Source organism: Mesocricetus auratus, unplaced genomic scaffold, assembly GCF_017639785.1.
Source record: "Mesocricetus auratus isolate SY011 unplaced genomic scaffold, BCM_Maur_2.0 Super-Scaffold_6730, whole genome shotgun sequence".
In the NCBI taxonomy this organism is placed as follows: Eukaryota; Metazoa; Chordata; class Mammalia; order Rodentia; family Cricetidae; genus Mesocricetus; species Mesocricetus auratus.
In genome coordinates, this window is record NW_024429184.1 from 12,834,552 (window position 1) to 12,854,315 (window position 19,764).

Consider the following 19,764-nt stretch of genomic DNA (forward strand, 5'->3'; position numbering starts at 1 on the left):
ATCATGTCTTCATTGACCCGAGCTCACCAGTAATCATGTCTTCATTGACCCGAGCTCACCAGTAATCACGTCTTTATTGACCCGAGCTCACCAGTAATCATGTCTCCATTGACCTGAACCTCAGGGCTTTGAGAGGGGCTTGTTTCCAGTCAGGAGCCTTGAGGTCTGCCCTTGAGTTTGGGAGCAGGAAGACCCCTGAGCCAGCCTCAGCTCATTCTAGGGGGATATGAGGAGGAAGTTTCTGAGTATGAAGCTCTCACTCCCAGAAGTAAAAAATGCTATCCATCTATCTGTTTGCCTTGGGCCTCTCCTTTCATGAATCTCTCTCTCTCTCTTTGTTTCTCTGTCTCTGTCTCTCTCTGTGTCTCTCTGTCTCTTTCTCTGTCTCTCTCTATCTCTCTGTCTCTCTGTGTGTCTCTGTCTGTCTCTCTGTCTCTGTGTCTCTGTCTGTCTCTCTGTCTCTGTTTCTCTCTGTGTGTCTCTGCCTGTCTCTCTGTCTCTGTCTCTGTGTCTCTGCCTGTCTCTCTGTCTCTGTCTCTCTCTGTGTCTCTGTCTGTGTCTCTGTCTCTGTGTCTCTGTGTCTCTCTCTGTCTCTCTGTCACTGTCTCTGTGTCTCTGTCTGTCTCTGTCTGTGTCTCTGTCTCTGTCTGTCTGTTTCTCTGTCTGTCTCTCTGTCTTTCTCTGTGTCTCTGTCTGTCTCTGTCTGTCTCTCTCTCTCTGTGTCTCTCTCTCTCTCTCTCTCTCTCTCTCTCTCCCTCTCTCTCCCTCTCTCTTCCTTTCTCTCTCCATCCCAGGTGAGGAAGCTTGTTCTCCACCCCCACGGCTGCCTGCCTGTTCCCTAGCTTGTCCCCTGGAAACGGATGCATAACTGAGGCACTGCCACAGGGTCACCAGCACCCCTGACAGTGCCCCAGCTTTGGCCACTCCTCTGCATCTAGAAGAGTTCCCTTCTGCCCACTGGAGAGAAAGGTCTTGACAATCCATGGTTCCAGAGTGGACACCTGACCTGAGATAGCACATGAGACAAGAGGGTTTTCAGGAAGGCAGGGTTGGGAGAGCTCCTGCCTCCCTCATCACAGACCAACCCAAACAAGGTAACCCCAGAGAGCAAGCGGCATCCGTGTGGGACGATGAATTTGTTCTGAGCTTCTCGGTGCCCACCCCCTGAGTTCCTGGTGCCCTTGAAGAATGAGCCAAGCAGCCTGGCAGGCACAGACAGAAACGGAACCCCATAGCTTCAGCCTGGCCCTGGCTCGGCGTGAAAGGGAGGTAGCTTCCACCTCCCACAGTTAGCCAGTCTTAGGAAACAGAAAACCAAAGAGCTTTTGAGATGATGACCTTGAGGCTGGGAATCTGCAGCTGGAGCACATTTCTGTCACCCTAGAATTGACAGGCCGGGTGTCTGCCCCAGCAAGCAGGATTGTTTATCATGTTCAGGTAGGAGCAGAGTCCTTGAGACCCATGCCAAGTTCTCCGCTGCCGCTTCTCCACCCCAACCCCCACCCGGTGGCACCCAGCAGTACCTGCCTTCCCAGCCATGGTTACCTTTGGGGATAAATGGTGATGGTTTTTCAACAGCGTAATTAGACCAAATCAAATTCCAGTCTTCTAATGGCTGTTAAATGCATCACAGATCCCTTATTGATTCTATTTAGAGAAAGAAATAAGTCCTGGCTCAGGCTCCTGCCGGGCAGGCTGGCCAGCTACTAGATCCTCTCACACAGTGGGTAGATGGGCCCGGTGTGGGGTACAGGTGTTGGATTTGGCAAAATGTCCTTGGAGAATGACTGCACCCGGATCCGATGGCTTTTCCTTGACCTTGCAGGTTCTGAACCACCCAAGGACAAGACCATCATCCTGGAGCAGCTGCGAAAGATCTCCCTTCCGCTATATAGCATCCTGTCAGCCCTCACCATCCTTGGCATGATCATGGCCAGCGCCTTCCTCTTCTTCAACATCAAGAACCGGAACCAGAAGTAAGCAGCCATGCCCCACATTGGGAGAATGCTTTCTGACGGGCCAGCCCCTTGCTCCACCAATGGAGCTGGGAGTCAGCAGGCTCTCTGGTGGGGTTCCTGAAGTGTACTGCCCAGTCGCTAAGATGATTTAGCACGCACACACACACACACACACACACACACACACACACACACACACACCAGTTGAGACAGCTAGGCTGCTGGAGGGCTGAATTAAAGTAGAAATGGGAAGCCCACACCCATGGACCTTCTTAGAGCTCTGGATGTGATCATCACCTTGTAAGCCCAGCAATGACACAGAGGACCTTAGAGTCCCCAGCTTCTCATCCCTATTCCCAGCACCTTTAGGTATAGCTGGTGGAAAGGGCCACCAGGTTTGTGACAGAGGCTCCCACTGGAGACAGCACATGACAGCCCAGGAAGCCCCTCCCTCACATCGTTCGTTTGAGCTTTCCCGTGACTCCCAATATCACCAGGGGTCTGCCATCCATGAGTGACATAGCCTATCCCACCAGCTCTATCTCAGATTCTTTGCCTAGGAAGTCCTCACTCTGAGGTACTGTGCTTAGTTGTAGACAGATAACCAAGCCACCACTCCTTGATCTTGGAGTTTTCCAGTTTCCTTGGCAAATCACTGAACCCAGCTCCAGCCTTGTAATGTGAGAGGCGGGACCAAAGCTAGACACGTGTGTGTTGGAGGAGGTCCGCACATGCACCCATGGGACATGGAGCCTTTGCCACTGTTCCCAATCCACATTGCATCACCCACAGGCCACTAGGGACAGGGCAATTCCAGGGAATGGGTTTTGTTCTGATTTTGCTTCTGTTTCTGCTTGCCAAAGAGGAACTTGGAGGCTTCAAGCTCTGATGGTTTGTTTGTTTGTTTGTTTGCTTAAGTAATTGTTTAGGTCAAACCCATTTCCCAAAATATAAATGCAATTCACCTGGTGTCTTTTTCCTAGCTACCTTCAATTTACACAGCTACTGGAACCAATCCTGAGTGAGGGCTGCCCTAGTAGTGTTTGGCTCAAGGCCTAGGCACATGTCATTTCTCTGTGCTGTATGCCTTCCTGCATGTCTAAGGAGATCTTAGAGCTGCAAACTGCCTCACCAGATTAATTCTCTAATTTCCCCCTCGTGGCCTCCTGGAGAAATTACCAGAATGATTTATTCAGCTGTCTCCACCATTGAAAAATCTGCAAAACTGTGGGAAGTAACTCTCCCTCCCTTCCCTCTTCCTACTCACACTTTTGCAAACCACCTCCTCCAGGAAGCACTCCAATCCTAAGACTGAATCACTCGTAGAACTGCAGAACACAAAGGAAATGTCTGGGGAGCAATTGTCTGTAGCTACAGTCTACCAAAGAACCCTTCCAAGCCAACTGTGCTCAGGGAGTCAAGTACCTCTCTCTGGGTTGGCTAAAAGTTCTAGCCCTCTCGGGGCATTGGTTTGCAGGGCTCTCGGCAGCCACGGCAGGATTCCTGGGAGTGAAAGATAGGGGACAGAAGGTGGCCTGGGACCCAGTTGCCCAACTCCCGGGTAAGGGTTGTGACTGACATGTTGCTGCCCTGTCCCCCTTTGCACGTAGAACAGTGGGAGCTTCCTGACGACAAGGCTACAGCGCCTGATGAGCACAGTCCCTAGGGAACCCTAGATACTCAGTGCAGGGTTCTGTGACGTCCTGCCCAGGCAGGGCAGCGTGGTTTGAGGAGCACCCTCCTCACCACAGCCCTGGCCCCAAAGCCTGTAAACTGAAAAGTTCAAACAGGCAAAGCTGTTGTAGCAAGTGTCCCTTGGGAACTGACAGATAGGCTTGAGGAAGGAGCTGGGAAAATGTGCAGCTGCTGGGGTCCTCTCCAGAAGCAGTGATGTATCAGCCTGAGCGTAGAACAGCTCCCGGCCCCGTTGCCCTCATTCCTGAAGACTCGGCAGCAGTGCTCGCCCAGGATGCTCGGAAGATGCTGTGTGACCACGTGTCTCTTCCCCACCAGGCTGATCAAGATGTCCAGCCCCTACATGAACAACCTCATCATCCTCGGTGGGATGCTGTCCTACGCATCCATCTTCCTCTTCGGCCTCGATGGGTCCTTCGTCTCAGAAAAGACCTTTGAAACGCTCTGCACGGTAAGCCCTTTGGTATGTGCTGGTCGGGTGTGACCTTGTCATCAGACAAAGCTGTGTGGAAACACTGGGATGGACAAGAGACACCAAATCAGGTCAACAGGTCTGTGGCCAGGCCAGAAATGCAGTGTCTACCTGCATGAGCATGGACAGAGGGGACTGTGTGGCAGGCCCCGCCGGGTGACAGCCAACACAGAAAGGACCAAATACTAGAAAGGGGGAGAAGAACCTGGCCTCCCATCTAAGGCATCAGAGCCACAGGAGCCGGGAGAGCACACATCTGCCACCTGCTGGCTGGGGTGCAGTGACCCAGAGAGAAGCTGCCATTCTACTTCCTCTGCCAGTGATGGTCCTAACCAATGTTTTCACTAACCTGCTAGGAAGTACTTATTCCCCCAAAGTCATCCCTCGTGTGTGTGTGTGTGTGTGTGTGTGTGTGTGTGTGTGTGTGTGTGTGGGAAGGCATGTGAACGTATGTGTGCAAATAAGCATGTGTGTGTGCATGTGTGTATGTGGGGAGTAAGGAGTGTATACATGTGTGTGCAGATGTGTGTGTAGGTGAGTATGTACATGCAAATGTGTGTGTGAGTGGATAGGTATGTGAATGTGCAAATGTGTGTACATGTGAGTGGGGGCTGGGCAGGTGAGGGTGTGCAGGTGTGTAAATGTGTGCTGGTGTATACAGAGGCAGAGATCAGCCTTGGGTGTTGTTCCTCAGGAGCTATCCTTTGAGACGGGGTCTCTCAGTACAACTTGAGACTTGCCAGCTAGGCTAGACTGGTTAACCAGCAAACCCCAGAGACCCTCCTGTCCCCTCTCCCCAGCTGGGTCACAGACATGTGCCACCACGCTGGGTTTTCTATATGAGGTCTTTCTTATAAAGCAAACAAACAAACTAGAACTGGGTGAGGCATTGGCTTCCTCCAGGGCAATCACTGGCACAGCTGTGACCCTCGAAGAACTGGAGGGGCGGGGTCAGAGCGGCAGTGTTAGTGGATGATGGATGAGTGCTGTTCCCTGTGGGCGCTTCCCCATGGTGTGAGAGAAGGTGGCCCTCTGCAAAGCACCCCTTCCGGGTACTGCCCACGGCTCTGAGACTTCAGGTCACCCCCTGCCCACCCGTGAAAGGTATAGAAATAGGGAGTGAAAGATGCACAGGAGAGGACCCTAAAACATGTGCATAAACACGCACACCACACACACACACACACACACACCACACTACATACACCACACACATATACCACACACATACCATACACCATACATACCGCAACCATACACACAGACACACACACACATACTACACCACACACGTACACACACATAGACACACATACCACACACACGCTATACACACACACCACACACTACACACACACACACACACACACACACACGTCAAACTTTTCAGGATCACGTATGTTCTCAGTGCCCGTATCCCTATTGTTCCCCTATCCTTTCCTGGACATTTTCTTGGTCTACGCTGAGCTCATGAGGAGGCGGGGGCCTAGGTGCTACTCTGCCCTGCAGCACCTCACTAAATCCTGGAGAAAGCAAAAACACCCTAAGTGTTTGCTCCAAAGGGCTTAGAGCCCCTCCCCCAAGTTCAGCAGCCTGACAATAACAGTGGGGAATGGTATGAGGACTCTCCTGGTGACAACAACAGTGGGAATGGTATGAGGACTCTCCTGGTGACCTCTAGGCTGCACATTGGTCCACCCCCTCTGTCATCCCAGGAGGGCGAGGGACCTGCCTCTGCCCCCCAAGTCTGCTGCAGAACTGTACCCCTGGTTCTGCAGCTGCCCCAGCCCCTCCTGGGGCTCTGCTGGTTCCTTGGCTTTGCCTCCAGTGGGGGAGTTGAGTGTTGGGTGCAGAGAGGCTCTGAGAGCCCACCTCCAGGAGAATCCCTTCTCAGAGGAAGGCCTCCATACATGTCACCCATGCACTCCACCCTCGAAGGCTCTTCCCAGCTGGGGTTTTCTGGGATTTGACCTGAATTCTCCAAGTGCTAATGACAGGCCAGGGAGCCTGCGAGCAGGGAAAGGGCCATCCCCACACTGGGGCTTCTTCCTTAATGAAGCCTGACATTCTATTCTGGGAGTCGCGCTCATTTGTGTGAGAGGGAGGTCGTCCTGGGAAGCCCGAGGAGGCTGCATGAATAAATCATGACGTGCTTTACAAATCGACCTGAGCCTGAGCTCCAGGCTGGGAAAGTGGCAGTTGCCTTGCCCAGAGTCCCTGTATCAGCAGAGGAACTGTATGGCGGGAGCCCACGTGTGACTGCAGGAGAAACAGCCTCCTCTGGATTGAACCGGTTCAGCCCCTGTGTGTGGCCAGGGTCACTTCTAGAATAATTCCCTCACTGGGGGCTCACACCACCCGCTCTCCTTCCAGAAGATCCAGTGACCTTTTCTGGCCAACGTGGGCACCTGCACACACGTGACACACATACACACATGCAGGCACACAAACATACACATAAAACAAAAAGTAACCCATTTCTTAAACGGTGAGACAGAGGGCAGGCACAGCCCTCTGAGCGTCCTAGTAAAGAGCGGCCCCTCCCACCACTGACCAGCATTGCCACGCCACGTGGCTTCATTCTCATCCCCTGAGACGGTCTGGTAGGTTCTCAGGGCTGTGCCAAATCTCTTTCCAGGAGACAAGCTCTCTGGCTGAAGCCTTTTCCTTCTCCCAGCATGAGATTCCTGGGAAAATTCCTACTTCTTGGGGGCCCAGTGTTTCAATAGTCTGACGGAGGTTGAAGGGCAGAGGTGTCTCTTTAGAAAACCTTCATTTCTACCATGCTGGCTACAACCTGGCCTCCAGGTCGGTGACATCCCCAAAGCCAGCGTCCATCGTGAACTGCTTCCCAGTGTCACTCTGTTCTGCCTCCCACCCATGGCCCTTTTCTGTGCTTCAGATTTTAATAAAGACAACAGTGACCTCAGACAGAAGCTGTGATACCCCAGGGGGTCAGGCCCCTGCTCAGGAAGGCCATTGGAATCCCCACAGGGACACGTGTGAGCATGGGTGTGCACACACAGAGACACATATGAGCATGGGTGTGCACACACAGAGACACATGTGAGCATGGGTGTGCACACACGGGGACATGTGTGAGCATGGGTGTGCACACACACGGGGACACATGTGAGCATGGGTGTGCACACACAGAGACACATGTGAGCATGGGTGTGCACACACAGGGACACGTGTGAGCATGGGTGTGCAGACACATGGGGACACGTGTGAGCATGGGTGTGCACACACAGGGACACGTGTGAGCATGGGTGTGCACACACACAGGGACACATGTGAGCATGGGTGTGCACACACACAGGGACACATGTGAGCATAAGTGTGCACACACACAGGGACACATGTGAGCATAAGTGTGCACACACACAGAGACACGTGTGAGCATGGGTGTGCACACACACAGGGACACATGTGAGCATAAGTGTGCACACACACAGGGACACGTGTGAGCATAAGTGTGCACACACAGGGACACATGTGAGCATAAGTGTGCACACACACAGAGACACATGTGAGCATGGGTGTGCACACACGGGGACACGTGTGAGCATGGGTGTGCACACACACAGGGACACATGTGAGCATAAGTGTGCACACACACAGAGACACATGTGAGCATGGGTGTGCACACACACAGGGACACATGTGAGCATGGGTGTGCACACAGGGACACATGTGAGCATAAGTGTGCACACACACAAACGCTGCTGCTGGAGAAGCAGCCACACTCAGCTCCCATCCCCCAGCTTCGATCCTTTCTGGAACCTTCCCAGGCTTCAGTACCAGCTTCGGCAAGTCCTGCAAGTAGTTCCAGCTCCACGGTGCTGTCTCCCTGGACACTGTCAGAAGTAGAGTCACCATAGCAACACGGCCCCTGTGGGCAGAGTTGCTGGGAGAACGGTGCTGGGTGTGGGCAAAGCCCTGGCGTTGGGGGAAGGGAACGCTGGTTCACAGATGACAAGCCCAGCAGCTGCCAGGGGAGAGCCAGGCAGGTGACAAGATAAATTACACCTGCAGTCCTGCGACGTGTAGGCAGGAACCACAGCCAGGGCATGGAAACGACGGGGCAAGCCACACAGAGAGAGAGGCGCAGAGAGGACCCGGAGGCCTGGTGGGCGATGAGCCCGTAGGGCCTGCTACACTCCCTGCCTGCCTCAGTAGCTGCTAAGGATGGAAGCAAGCCGGCAGGTCTGTGTAACCCCATAAGCTCACCCCACCCCAGAATTCAACACCATCAACACTGCCTTACCCTGGTGCAGCTCCTCCAGCTCTGTGTAACCCCATAAGCTCACCCCACCCCAGAATTCAACACCATCAACATTGCCTTACCCTGGAGCAGCCCCTCCTTCCAAGCCACCAGGCAAGACAGGACTACGGCCCACCTGCTCTGCGGGCAAGCCCAGAACCTGCCCTGAAGTGCCTGGCTAGGATACGGTTCCAAATACCAGGAGACTACAAGGATGCCTGCCATGTGTCTTCTTCTCAAAACAGACAAGCAAACGAAAACCACGTAGCGTGTTCTTTTCTAACGTAGCTCACTTACTTATTGCAGGGGTGGGGGCACATGTGCCAAGGCTCTCATGTGGAGGTCAGAGGACATTGTGGGAGTCCACTCTCTCCTACCATGTGGGCTCCAGGGACCAAACGCAGTCATCAGACTCCCTAGCCATTGAGCTGTCAACTGGATTTTGTCAGGGAAAACAGACCAACAGGTCAGCTAAATTCTGTCTGCCAAACAAGCATTCCAGCTAAATGTTTGTCCATTTGGATCTTTAAAAAAAAATAACAACAACAGCAAATCTACCCTTTATGGCATATACTTACACGGTTTTAGTGTACGCTTTTATTTCTAATGTTTCCACAGAGAATTTTAGAGAGGCCATTGGCAGATGTCTGTGTCCAAAACTGCACCACATGACTTCCTAGCTGTGTGACTTTGCCTCTGCTGCGAACATCTGTGGGCCTTAGTTCATTCACCCTTCTGTGAAAGCAGCATTCTCCTAGGCTTGGGAGGGTCAAATGAGAGCCTGGGTCTCTGGGTCCCAATGGACCCAGAATGAATGAATGGCAGGGTGAATCACTTATGAATGAATGATGGACTGTTAGGATAATCATGGTCACTTCCAGAAGGCAGAGTGAACAGACCAAGAGCTGGGAACCCGGGGTGGGTGCTGGTAGTTTTGGTGCAGGTGTTTCCATGGCAACTGTGACCTGCTGTGGCCTTGCTCTGCTGGAACTGGACTGGACACAGGCCAAGCTGCAGTGGGCCTCTGCCACTGCAGTGTGGAGGGCCTCGGGGCAGGCCAGGAGGGCCGGGAGAGTGACGCAGCAGGGACCTCTGGGAATGCTCCAGCAGGAGTCCCCAGTCACGTGGCTGCTCCGTGAGCACTCAGGGAGCCAGACTCAGCATGGCAGCTCCTGTCCGAGACAGAAGCCTCATTCATTTCCTGCTTAAAGCATGCGTGTGCATACAGATCTGTAGACAGCATGAGCAGATCCTGGCGAGTGTCCTCAGAACGCCACGTGGCCAATCACAGGTGCTGACGCTGCTCCAGCCCACATCTAAAGGAGCTGTAGAGCATAGGTCCCCGGGGCCACGCTGGGGTGGAGCCCCTTGGAGACCAGGGATCCGGGAACCGTGGGAGCCCACAAATGCCATCCTCTGAACGTCTGCTATGGAAGAGCAGGGCTGGAGAGTGGGAATGCCATGGAAACACCTGCACGCACCCCCTCTCTCAGATCTCCAGGAGCAGAGTGGCCCTGTCCCAGTATGCAGGGCTGAGGCCTCCCCTTGTTCCAGGGGGCTGTATGCTCCGCATGGGCAGCCGCTGGGCAAGGGTGGGGCAGAGGAGGCTTCTTTTGGCCCTTCCAGAGATGCTGGATTTTTCTAACTCTAAAAAGGCAGACGTTACCCAAGAAACCCCCCACTTTACCTCCTAGAAAGTTCAAGTCTAATAGAAACTAGTGAGATTTTTTTTTTTTTTTTGCTTAAAGGGATTTGCTTGCTTGTTTAGTCCTGTGGGGTTTCCCTCTGAGGTAGCTGAGGACCATCCATCCGTGCGTGATTCATGCCTGGAAATGAAGCAGGAGAGGAAAGGCAGGAAAGCTCCAGTCTGTAGCTTGGGTGACGAGTGTGTGGTGACAAGACTCCCTGCATCTGAGGAAGAGTGTGAAGCCTGGCTGTGAAACTGAGGCTTTTGTGGGACACCTACTTGCCACCGAGGCCTCCTGTGACAGCATCGTGTGCAGCTCTGGAGCCCAGAAGAAGAGGGAGTCAAGATGACATCCAGGGTCAGCCTTGGGTGGGCCGAGGAAGCTCCATCCTGAGCGGCTTCCATCTCACAGACACAGGAAGAGAAAAGAAATGGACGTCCCCTCAGGCGGAGTCCCTGGGGAGGGGAGGAGGGGGCTGAGCCAGCCATGAGGTCACTGCTGGGATTATTCTACTGTCCGTCTTGCTGCTCTGTTCTCTGCCACTGGTTTGCCCTTAGCAAGAATCTGCTGCGTATGGGATGTAAGATCTTCTGGTGACATACAGAACCCCTCCCAAGGACACAGAACTGCTCAGGACATTGGACAGGCCATCATTACAGCCAGCAGTGACAGCCCCAGCCTCGGTGATACACTGGGATTCCCACGCCTGAACATCCAGCCGTATTCATGGTTCAGATCAATTACCAAAACTAGCCAAGGCACAGACTCATGGGGGCGGGGGGAGGGGGCATCCAGGGAAGACCTAGTGAACACCTAAGCCTTCTCCAGGGACACAGGACAAGCAGGACTCGAGACACGCCAGGAGAGCCCACAGGGCAAGCCATATAAGCGCCATATAAGCAATACACTCACACTCCAGACAGTAAGAACATGGCTGCCTGGAATTACACACAAAGCTCAGGTCGCACCTTTTGCACAAACTGCTTAGGCATAGGGAGACCCTACATAGGAGTGAATGGGTCCCCAAGTCCACATTCATGGACGCCAGCCAGGGCCAGCATCTCTGCGGAGACGGCAGCCAGGGCCAGCATCTCTGCGGAGACGGCAGCCAGGGCCAGCATCTCTGCGGGCAAGTGTCTGAGGAATGTTCTACCCACAGCCTCAGCCTTCTTCCCTCTCAGTTCACTGCAACACATTGGAGCTTCCAGACGCCAGATTAAATTTCTCTCATCGAGTTTTAACTCACTTAATTTATGTTATTGAATCTTAATGAAATTGGCCCTCTCAAAGGAGACAAGTGGCCTGGTAATGACGGCCTTAGAGAGAGCATGGGTCAAAGGGGATGGGAATAAGCCAGGGACAGGACAGTGACGCATGGCCCCCAAACAAGGATCTTCGTGGGCCACGGAACCACAGAATGAGGCAAAAGGAACAACAATGTCTGTCCTTTCCATTCTTTATAAAAAGAAAAATGTATGTCTACAGTTGAGTCACTTTCATTTTTAAATAATTTACATTAATCTTACGTGCATTGGTGTGAAGGTGTCAGATCTCCTGGAACTGGAGTCACAGACAGCTGTGAGCTGCCATGTGGGTGCTGGGAATTGAACCTGGGGCCTCTGGAAGAGTAGCCAGTGCTCTTACCCACTGAGCCATCTCTCCAGACCCTGAGAGTTGCTTTCTGACAGCGTGTGATCCAGAACTCTAGGAGACTGGTCTGGGGGAGACAGAGTCACTCTAAGGTGTGTGGAGGCTGTGAGAATTCTTTTTCCCCATGGCATCCCAATTACCTGACAAAAGCTACTTAGAGAAGGAAGAGTTTATGGTGCCTCACAGTTTGAGGGCACAAACCTAGTCAGAGAACTTTCTCACAGTCACGCCCAGGGGTTTGTTTCCATGGTGATTCTAATTCCCATCGAGTTGACAGTTGAGGAGAGCCATTGCCTTGCCTGAGACTCGTAGCCCTGTGATAAACAGAAGGCAAAGCAGTGTGGAAATACCTCAGGGCTGGCAGCCCTGCTTCCGTCCATCCTGGTAAGGCCTGTGCGGCCCCCAGGCACGCGCCCGCGTGGTGGGCTGGAAGCAGAGACAGAGAGCGCCAGGGACCAGGTCTAACCCTCAGAGGCCAGCCCCTAGTAGCCCACTTCCTTCAAGACCCCACCTCATAAGGCTCCACAACCTCCCAATAGCACAAGCAGCTGCAGACACGGCACTCAACACTTGTGCCCGTGGGGACAGTGCAAATGAAGTGTTTCGAGACCCCGCCCGCCCCGCCGGCAGAGTGTGTCCTGACTGGTGGGCCAGCTCTGAATGTCGTCCAAGCTGATTTCAGTTTAGCCGGCTCTGGAGAGAGAGGGCCGCTCGGGCCCGAGGTGCTGATTTGGAGTTCTGGGGCTTCCGTGAGTGGGTGGGGAACTATATAAGTGCTGTGGGCCTCAGTTTCCTCTTTTATGACGTCATCCTGGTTGCTGGGAGTGATTTGCATTGTCCACACTGCCTCTGACCTCATGGTCCTTATTTAATGAGCAGATGAACCAAGTGTCTGGCTGAGTGAATGCTGTGTGAGTGTCCCAGTGACTGTGACAGGTGAGTGACTGAGTGAGTGTGTGTGTGTGTGAGTGTGTGAGTGAGTGACTGTGTGAGTGAGTGTATGAGTGTGTGAGTGTGTGAGTGTGTGTGTGAGTGTGTGAGTGAGTGACTGTGTGAGTGAGTGTGTGTAGTGTGTGAGTGAGTGACTGTGTGAGTGAGTGTATGAGTGTGTGAGTGTGTGAGTGTGTGTGTGAGTGTGTGAGTGAGTGACTGTGTGAGTGAGTGAATGTGTGAGTGTGTGAGTGAGTGAGTGTGTGAGTGTGTGTGTGAGTGAGTGTGTGAGTGAGTGAATGTGTGAGTGTATGAGTGAGTGAGTGAGGGAGTGTGTGAGGGAGTGTGTGAGTGAGTGAGTGTGTGAGTGAGTGAATGTGTGAGTGTGTGAGTGAGTGTATGAGTGAGTGTGTGAGTGAGTAGTGAGTGTGTGAGTGAGTGTGTGAGTGAGTGAGTGTGTAGTGTGTGTGAGAGTGTGTGAGTGTATGAGTGTGTGAGTGTGTGAGTGAGTGAGAGAGTGTGTGAGTGAGTATGTGAGTGAGTGAGTGAGTGTGTGAGTGAGAGTGAGAGAGTGAGTGAGTGAGTGAGTGAGAGTGTGTGAGTGAGTGAGTGTGTGAGTGAGTGAGTGTGAGTGTGTGAGTGAGTGTGTGAGTGTGTGCGTGAGTATGTGAGTGTGTGTGAGTGAGTGTGTGAGTGTGCGAGTGAGTGTGTGAGTGAGTGTGAGTGAGTGAGTGTGAGTGTGTGAGTGTGAGTATGTGAGTGAGTGTGTGTGAGTGAGTGTGTGAGTGTGCGAGTGAGTGTGTGCGTGAGTATGTGAGTGAGTGTGACTGAGTGAGTGAGTGAGTGTGTGAGTGAGTGAGTGTGAGTGTCTGAGTGAGTGTGTGACTGAGTGAGTGAGTGAGTGTGTGAGTGACTGAGTGAGTGTGTGTGTGAGTATGTGAGTGAGTGTGTGACTGAGTGTGTGACTGAGTGAGTGAGTGTGTGAGTGTGAGTGAGTGAGTGAGTGTGAGTGTGTGAGTGAGTGTGTGAGTGTGTGAGTGAGTATGTGAGTGAGTGTGTGTGAGTGAGTGTATGAGTGTGTGAGTGTGAGTGAGTGTGTGAGTGTGTGAGTGAGTATGTGAGTGTGTGAGTGATTGTGTGAGTGAGTGTGTGAGTGAGTGAGTGTGTCAGTGTGTGAGTGAGTGAGTGAGAGAGTGTGTGAATGAGTGAGTGAGTGTGTGAGTGAGTGAGTGAGTGTGTGAGTGAGTGTGTGAGTGAGTGAATGTGTGAGTGTGTGAGTGAGTGTATGAGTGAGTGTGTGAGTGAGTGAGTGAGTGTGTGAGTGAGTGTGTGAGTGAGTGAGTGTGTAGTGTGTGTGAGAGTGTGTGAGTGTGTGAGTGTATGAGTGTGTGAGTGTGTGAGTGAGTGCATGAGTGTGTGAGTGTATGAGTGTGTGAGTGAGTGAGTGAGTGAGTATGTGAGTGAGTGAGTGAGTGTGTGAGTGAGAGTGAGAGAGTGAGTGAGTGAGTGAGAGTGTGTGAGTGAGTGAGTGTGTGAGTGAGTGAGTGTGAGTGTGTGAGTGAGTGTGTACGTGAGTATGTGAGTGTGTGTGAGTGAGTGTGTGAGTGTGCGAGTGAGTGTGTGAGTGAGTGTGAGTGAGTGAGTGTGAGTGTGTGAGTGTGAGTATGTGAGTGAGTGTGTGTGAGTGAGTGTGTGAGTGTGCGAGTGAGTGTGTGCGTGAGTATGTGAGTGAGTGTGACTGAGTGAGTGAGTGTGTGAGTGAGTGAGTGTGAGTGTCTGAGTGAGTGTGTGACTGAGTGAGTGAGTGTGTGAGTGACTGAGTGAGTGTGTGTGTGAGTGAGTATGTGAGTGAGTGTGTGACTGAGTGTGTGACTGAGTGAGTGAGTGTGTGAGTGTGAGTGAGTGAGTGAGTGTGAGTGTGTGAGTGAGTGTGTGAGTGAGTGTGTGACTGAGTGAGTGAGTGTGTGAGTGTGAGTGAGTGAGTGAGTGTGAGTGTGTGAGTGAGTGTGTGAGTGTGTGAGTGAGTATGTGAGTGAGTGTGTGTGAGTGAGTGTATGAGTGTGTGAGTGTGTGAGTGAGTGTGTGAGTGTGTGAGTGAGTATGTGAGTGTGTGAGTGATTGTGTGAGTGAGTGTGTGAGTGAGTGTGTCAGTGTGTGAGTGAGTGAGTGAGAGAGTGTGTGAATGAGTGAGTGAGTGTGTGAGTGAGTGAGTGAGTGTGTGAGTGAGTGTGTGAGTGAGTGAATGTGAGTGAGTGTGAGTGAATGTGTGAGTATGTGAGTGTGGGTGAGTGTGTGAGTGAGTGTGTGAGTGAGTGTGTGAGTATGTGAGTGTGTGAGTGATTGTGTGAGTGAGTGTGAGTGAGTGAGTGTGTCAGTGTGTGAGTGAGTGAGTGAGAGAGTGTGTGAATGAGTGAGTGAGTGAGTGAGTGTGTGAGTGTGTGAGTGAGTGAATGTGAGTGAGTGTGAGTGAATGTGTGAGTATGTGAGTGTGAGTGAGTGTGTGAGTGAGTGTGTGAGTGTCCCAGTGGCTGTGGCAGAGGACAGTGGGTGCTCTGAACCGTGGGAGAATCTTGGCTCTAGTCCCCGCCCTCCACCTCCTTCGCACCCTTGGATTACAACATGGATACTGCTTTTACACATCCTAGTGCAGGTGACAATGCGCCGTCCCCCACGCCCCAAAACTCCTCTGTCACCATTGCCCCGCTGACTTCCTGAGTAAATGAAAGGAAGCGGAAGCCTGCATCGTCCTTGCTGTGTTCCCGTCACATGGCCCATGCGTCTCAAAAGTGACGACTCTGCTGCCTTTGCCAGCTTCGGTCTTCACAAATGGACTGGGACCGCTGTGTTCCACATTGCCGGTGCCAGCACAATGCAGCACCGAGGGCGGGGTTAGTTAGGGGCCGGCTGTACCGAGGGCGGGGTTACTTAGGGGCTGGCTGTACTGAGGGCGAGGTTAGTTAGGGGCCGGCTGTACCGAGGGCGGGGTTAGTTAGGGGCTGGCTGTACTGAGGGCGGGGTTAGTTAGGGGCCGGCTGTACTGAGGGCGGGGTTAGTTAGGGGCTGGCTGTGCCGAGGGCGGGGTTACTTAGGGGCTGGCTGTACCGAGGGCGGGGTTACTTAGGGGCTGGCTGTACCGAGGGCGGGGTTACTTAGGGGCTGGCTGTACCGAGGGCGGGGTTAGTTAGGGGCTGGCTGTACTGAGGGCGGGGTTACTTAGGGGCTGGCTGTACTGAGGGCGGGGTTACTTAGGGGCTGGCTGTACTGAGGGCGGGGTTAGTTAGGGGCTGGCTGTACTGAGGGCGGGGTTACTTAGGGGCTGGCTGTACTGAGGGCGGGGTTACTTAGGGGCCCCGCTGTTCTGGGAGGCCAAGGCTCCTGTGTGTTAGAGGCATCCAAGTCAGCCAGTGAAGGTAGCATCTGGCTGTCATTACAGCCCTGGCACAAAGTGGGCATCCTAGAGGCCCCCTGGTAGCTATCAGATGGCGGCTGTCCTGTCTCAACCTCCAGGAACCCAGAGTGTAGTCTCCTTCAGACTGGTTGTTCCGGTGAGGCACCAGCCAGGGCTGGTCACCAAGGCTCATCTCAGATTGAGAGAGCGTGCCAAGCCTACCTTAGACCTGAGCAGGGCCCCAAGGTCAGTCGAGGGAAGGGGAGAGGAGGGGATGTGAGAGAGCAGAAGGAAAGATGTCTGGTTCTTCGCCTCCCTGGTGAGCTCTCAACAGGGCAGAGATTTCTGCTTCTTGCTGGGTGGGTGGTGCCCTCTGAGCTGTGGCCCAATGGAGGCAGGACTCGAACCTTTGTGACCTCTGCACCTAGGGCCCAGGACCTGAGTATACAATGGCACTGCTGTCTGTGGAATCAGAATCTGACTGCTGGGCGCTCAGTAAAGCACACATGGCAGAGTCTGTCCCCAGCACCCGGGTTCCACTTGCTGGACAGTCAGTCACCTGGGAGACGTTAACTCTTCTGTGTTGTCCTGGCTTCTAGGTCCGGACCTGGATTCTCACCGTGGGTTACACAACCGCCTTTGGGGCCATGTTTGCCAAGACCTGGAGGGTCCATGCCATCTTCAAAAACGTGAAGATGAAGAAGAAGGTAACGAGAGCCCCCGCTTCGGTTGGCTGAGTTCACTCGGTTATTTCTTGTGTAAACAGGCATTAGGCACCTACTGTGTGCAGGTACTGAGCAACTTGGTGGAGATTCAAGGGAAACCCAGTTCCTGCCTCCTGATGACAGCTTCCAGGGAATCTGTTCACAAAACCTTCACAGCTCACAGGGACAGGAGCTTCTTATGGATATGTAGGGAGGGGTTCTGGGGCACAAGGTGCTCAGGGAAGGCTTCATGGAAGAGGTGCCACCTGTGCTGGGACCTGGGAGTAAGTGGGAGGCATCAGGAGAAAAGGATGGGGACCGCATACCCGCAGAGTGCGGCATGTGGACAGCCTGACAGCAGCGGGAAAAAGTGGGTGGTCTGGAAGCTGACAGGCTTGGCATGGCCAGGATTTAGAGTTCACATGGACAAGGGACAAGAAGAGCCTGGAGGGGAGGCAGGAGTAGGGAATCAAAACTGCAACTTAGGGGTAACGGGACCTCTTTGAAAGAGGAAAGAGAAGCCGGGCGTTGATGGTGCACACCTTTAACCCCAGCACTCCGGAGGCAGAGGCAGGAGGATCTCTGTGAGTTTGAGGCCAGCCCAGTCTACAAAGCGAGTTCCAGGACAGCCTCCAAAGCTACACAGAGAAAGCCTGTCTCAAAAAATCAAAAATGAAAACAAAAAAAACCAGAGGAAAGAGGAGCAGGTCTGGGGGAAACTTAACAATGAGGCTTTCGCAGGAGCCCTGCCTCCAGGCCGGTAGACAGCATTTGCCCCACGCCGTGTGTGACCATGGTGTTGGCCAAGCACGACCGAGCACCTGGACACAGAGGAATTCCCATGCTATCCCTTAAACTCCTGTCTGTCCCGCACTGGGCTCGCTGACCAGGCAGAATCTGAGAAGGCATCGCCTCCTAAGCTGCCTCTGTCTCTCCTGCCTGAGGCCTGTGGCTCCCTCCACCCCAACCCTCTGTCAGAGCTGTTTTCCAGGCTGCAGTCCCCACCCTGGCTAGATGGGACAGTCTGGGCTCTGCCCACTCCCCACCCCCATCCGTCAGACACCCAGGCACCTCGGACAGGCATAGACTGCTCTGAGAGAGAGGGACACGGTGCTGTCACCTCCCTGTGCACTCCAGCCTTCCTTCTGTCCTCACAGTACGCGTGACGTGACAGTTCCCTTCTGTGAGATGGAAGTGGCCCAGCCACCCCAGCCATTTCTGGTCCTGGCTATGAGTTCCAGTCCAGGAGATTGTTATGAATGCAAGCCATGCAGCCCAGCTTGCTTGAGCTCAAAGCTTCCAGGCTATAGCTGAACATCAGTAGTTTCTAGACTTTCCCAGGTGATAAAGTTGTCCCTCGGCTTCCTCTTGACACTGAGTTCAGAATCACACACACACACACACACACACACACACACACACACACACCACCTAAAACAATCAAACTCTCAGGTGCTTGGGACCTTTGTATAAAATGGAGTACCCGTCAACGCTCCCCACCCATACTCCCAGACACCTTAAATCATCTCTACACTGTTTACAGTGCCTAATGCAATGCAATGCTGTGTAAACAGTTTTAGACTGTATTATTGTAAGTCATCATAAGGGAAGACGGTTTGTATAGTCTCAGTACAGATGCAAACACCAGGGGCCTGCTGCCTGGTGAACGGCCTTGATTGGTGGAATCTGAATGTATCAGCACAAACAAAGGACCACTGTGCTGATCTACAGCCTCTGGCGTGTCCTGGAACTGTCCTGAGACATCTCAGACTTGCCTGAGAGCCTTGACAATGCAGGTTCTCGGGGCTAACCGGCCCTGAGGAAGCAGAGTGCCGGCATGGGGCCCAGTCTGCCATGCTTTTCCCCAGAGCTAGGGGTGCTGGTCCAGACTCTCCTGCTCTGCAGCCCTGCTTTGAGCTGCTCTACCATCAGTGCAACTACCCTGGCTTGAAAGAACCCTGTCATTGATTCTGCGTGCTACTGAATGGGTTATGCACGTCGTCACCTGCCGCCAAGAGCTGGCTGCCATGTCCCATTGAGTGACTGCAGAGAAAGAACACGTCACCTGGCAGCAGCCCACTGAACGTGACGGGAAAAGCTGGGGGGTTAGGGGTACACGTCCTCAAGGGGTGAGGGTGGGATGTCTCCAGGGACCACAAGCTCAGGTCACATCTGATGGCATGGCCCAGTGCCAGAGCCCAAAGCAGGATTCACTCCACTGAGAGTGCAAACTCAGCGGCCCGTCCAAAGGAGGGCTTCTTTTACACGCAAGGCCCCCACCACCTTTATCTCCCTCTCTCTTTTAACCTTTGGGGAGGTACTTTTTACTTTTTTGTTTTCTGTTACTTTTTCCCCTACCTTTTTAAAAAGAGGTGATGATGGATACATAGGACCCTTGGGAGTATGAAGTCAGACTGCAGGAGGAGTGCACAGTAACTGTGTCCTCGGAGACCTGGGGGCCACTTTGGGGAAACCGGTGGGCAAAGGGTGTCGAGAGTCACAGGCAGGAAGGAGACAATCTTACTGCACAGGAGTGGAGATAGTTTTGCCCTTGGGGAGGAGACTGATGTTGTGGGGTGTGGGGGCGATCACACAAAATCCCCTCCGTCCAGTTAGCCAGGCGAAACTGTCCACTTGAAAACAGCTAAAATGATAAACTTGTATGTATTTTGCCACAATTTTAAAAGTCAGTAAAAGTCATGGCATGGTGACTCCTGCCTGCAATCCCAGTACTTGGGATGCTGAGATGGGAGGATCGCCCTGAGACCAAAGCCAGTCTGGGCTAAACAGTGAGTTCAAGAGTTCAAGACCAACCTAAGCTACAGAGTAAGACCTTGTCTCAAAAACAAACAAACCAAAAATGCGTGTACAACAAAACAGATCTTGGTTATGTAAAAACCCCCTGTGGGGGGAACCCTCATTGGAGTCACTGCTGCCGGCCCCTCTGCGTGATCTGACTCTCCACTGCATGCTTGGCAGGCCAATGGGAGGCCTGCTTCTCCTCTCTGCCTT

The 19,764-nt window shown here is 53.1% G+C and overlaps 1 protein-coding gene across 2 annotated transcripts in view; it reads left to right on the forward strand.

Annotated features, from left to right (window-relative positions):
• Gabbr2 (gamma-aminobutyric acid type B receptor subunit 2) overlaps positions 1 to 19,764 on the forward strand; it is a 360,155-nt gene that overhangs the window by 277,602 nt on the left and 62,789 nt on the right. For both annotated transcript variants that reach the window (XM_040738666.1, XM_040738668.1), the window contains 3 exons: positions 1,826 to 1,976; positions 3,972 to 4,104; positions 16,648 to 16,755. In XM_040738666.1, the coding sequence (XP_040594600.1) occupies positions 1,826 to 1,976; positions 3,972 to 4,104; positions 16,648 to 16,755 (392 nt within the window). The remainder of the gene's footprint in view (positions 1 to 1,825; positions 1,977 to 3,971; positions 4,105 to 16,647; positions 16,756 to 19,764) is intronic.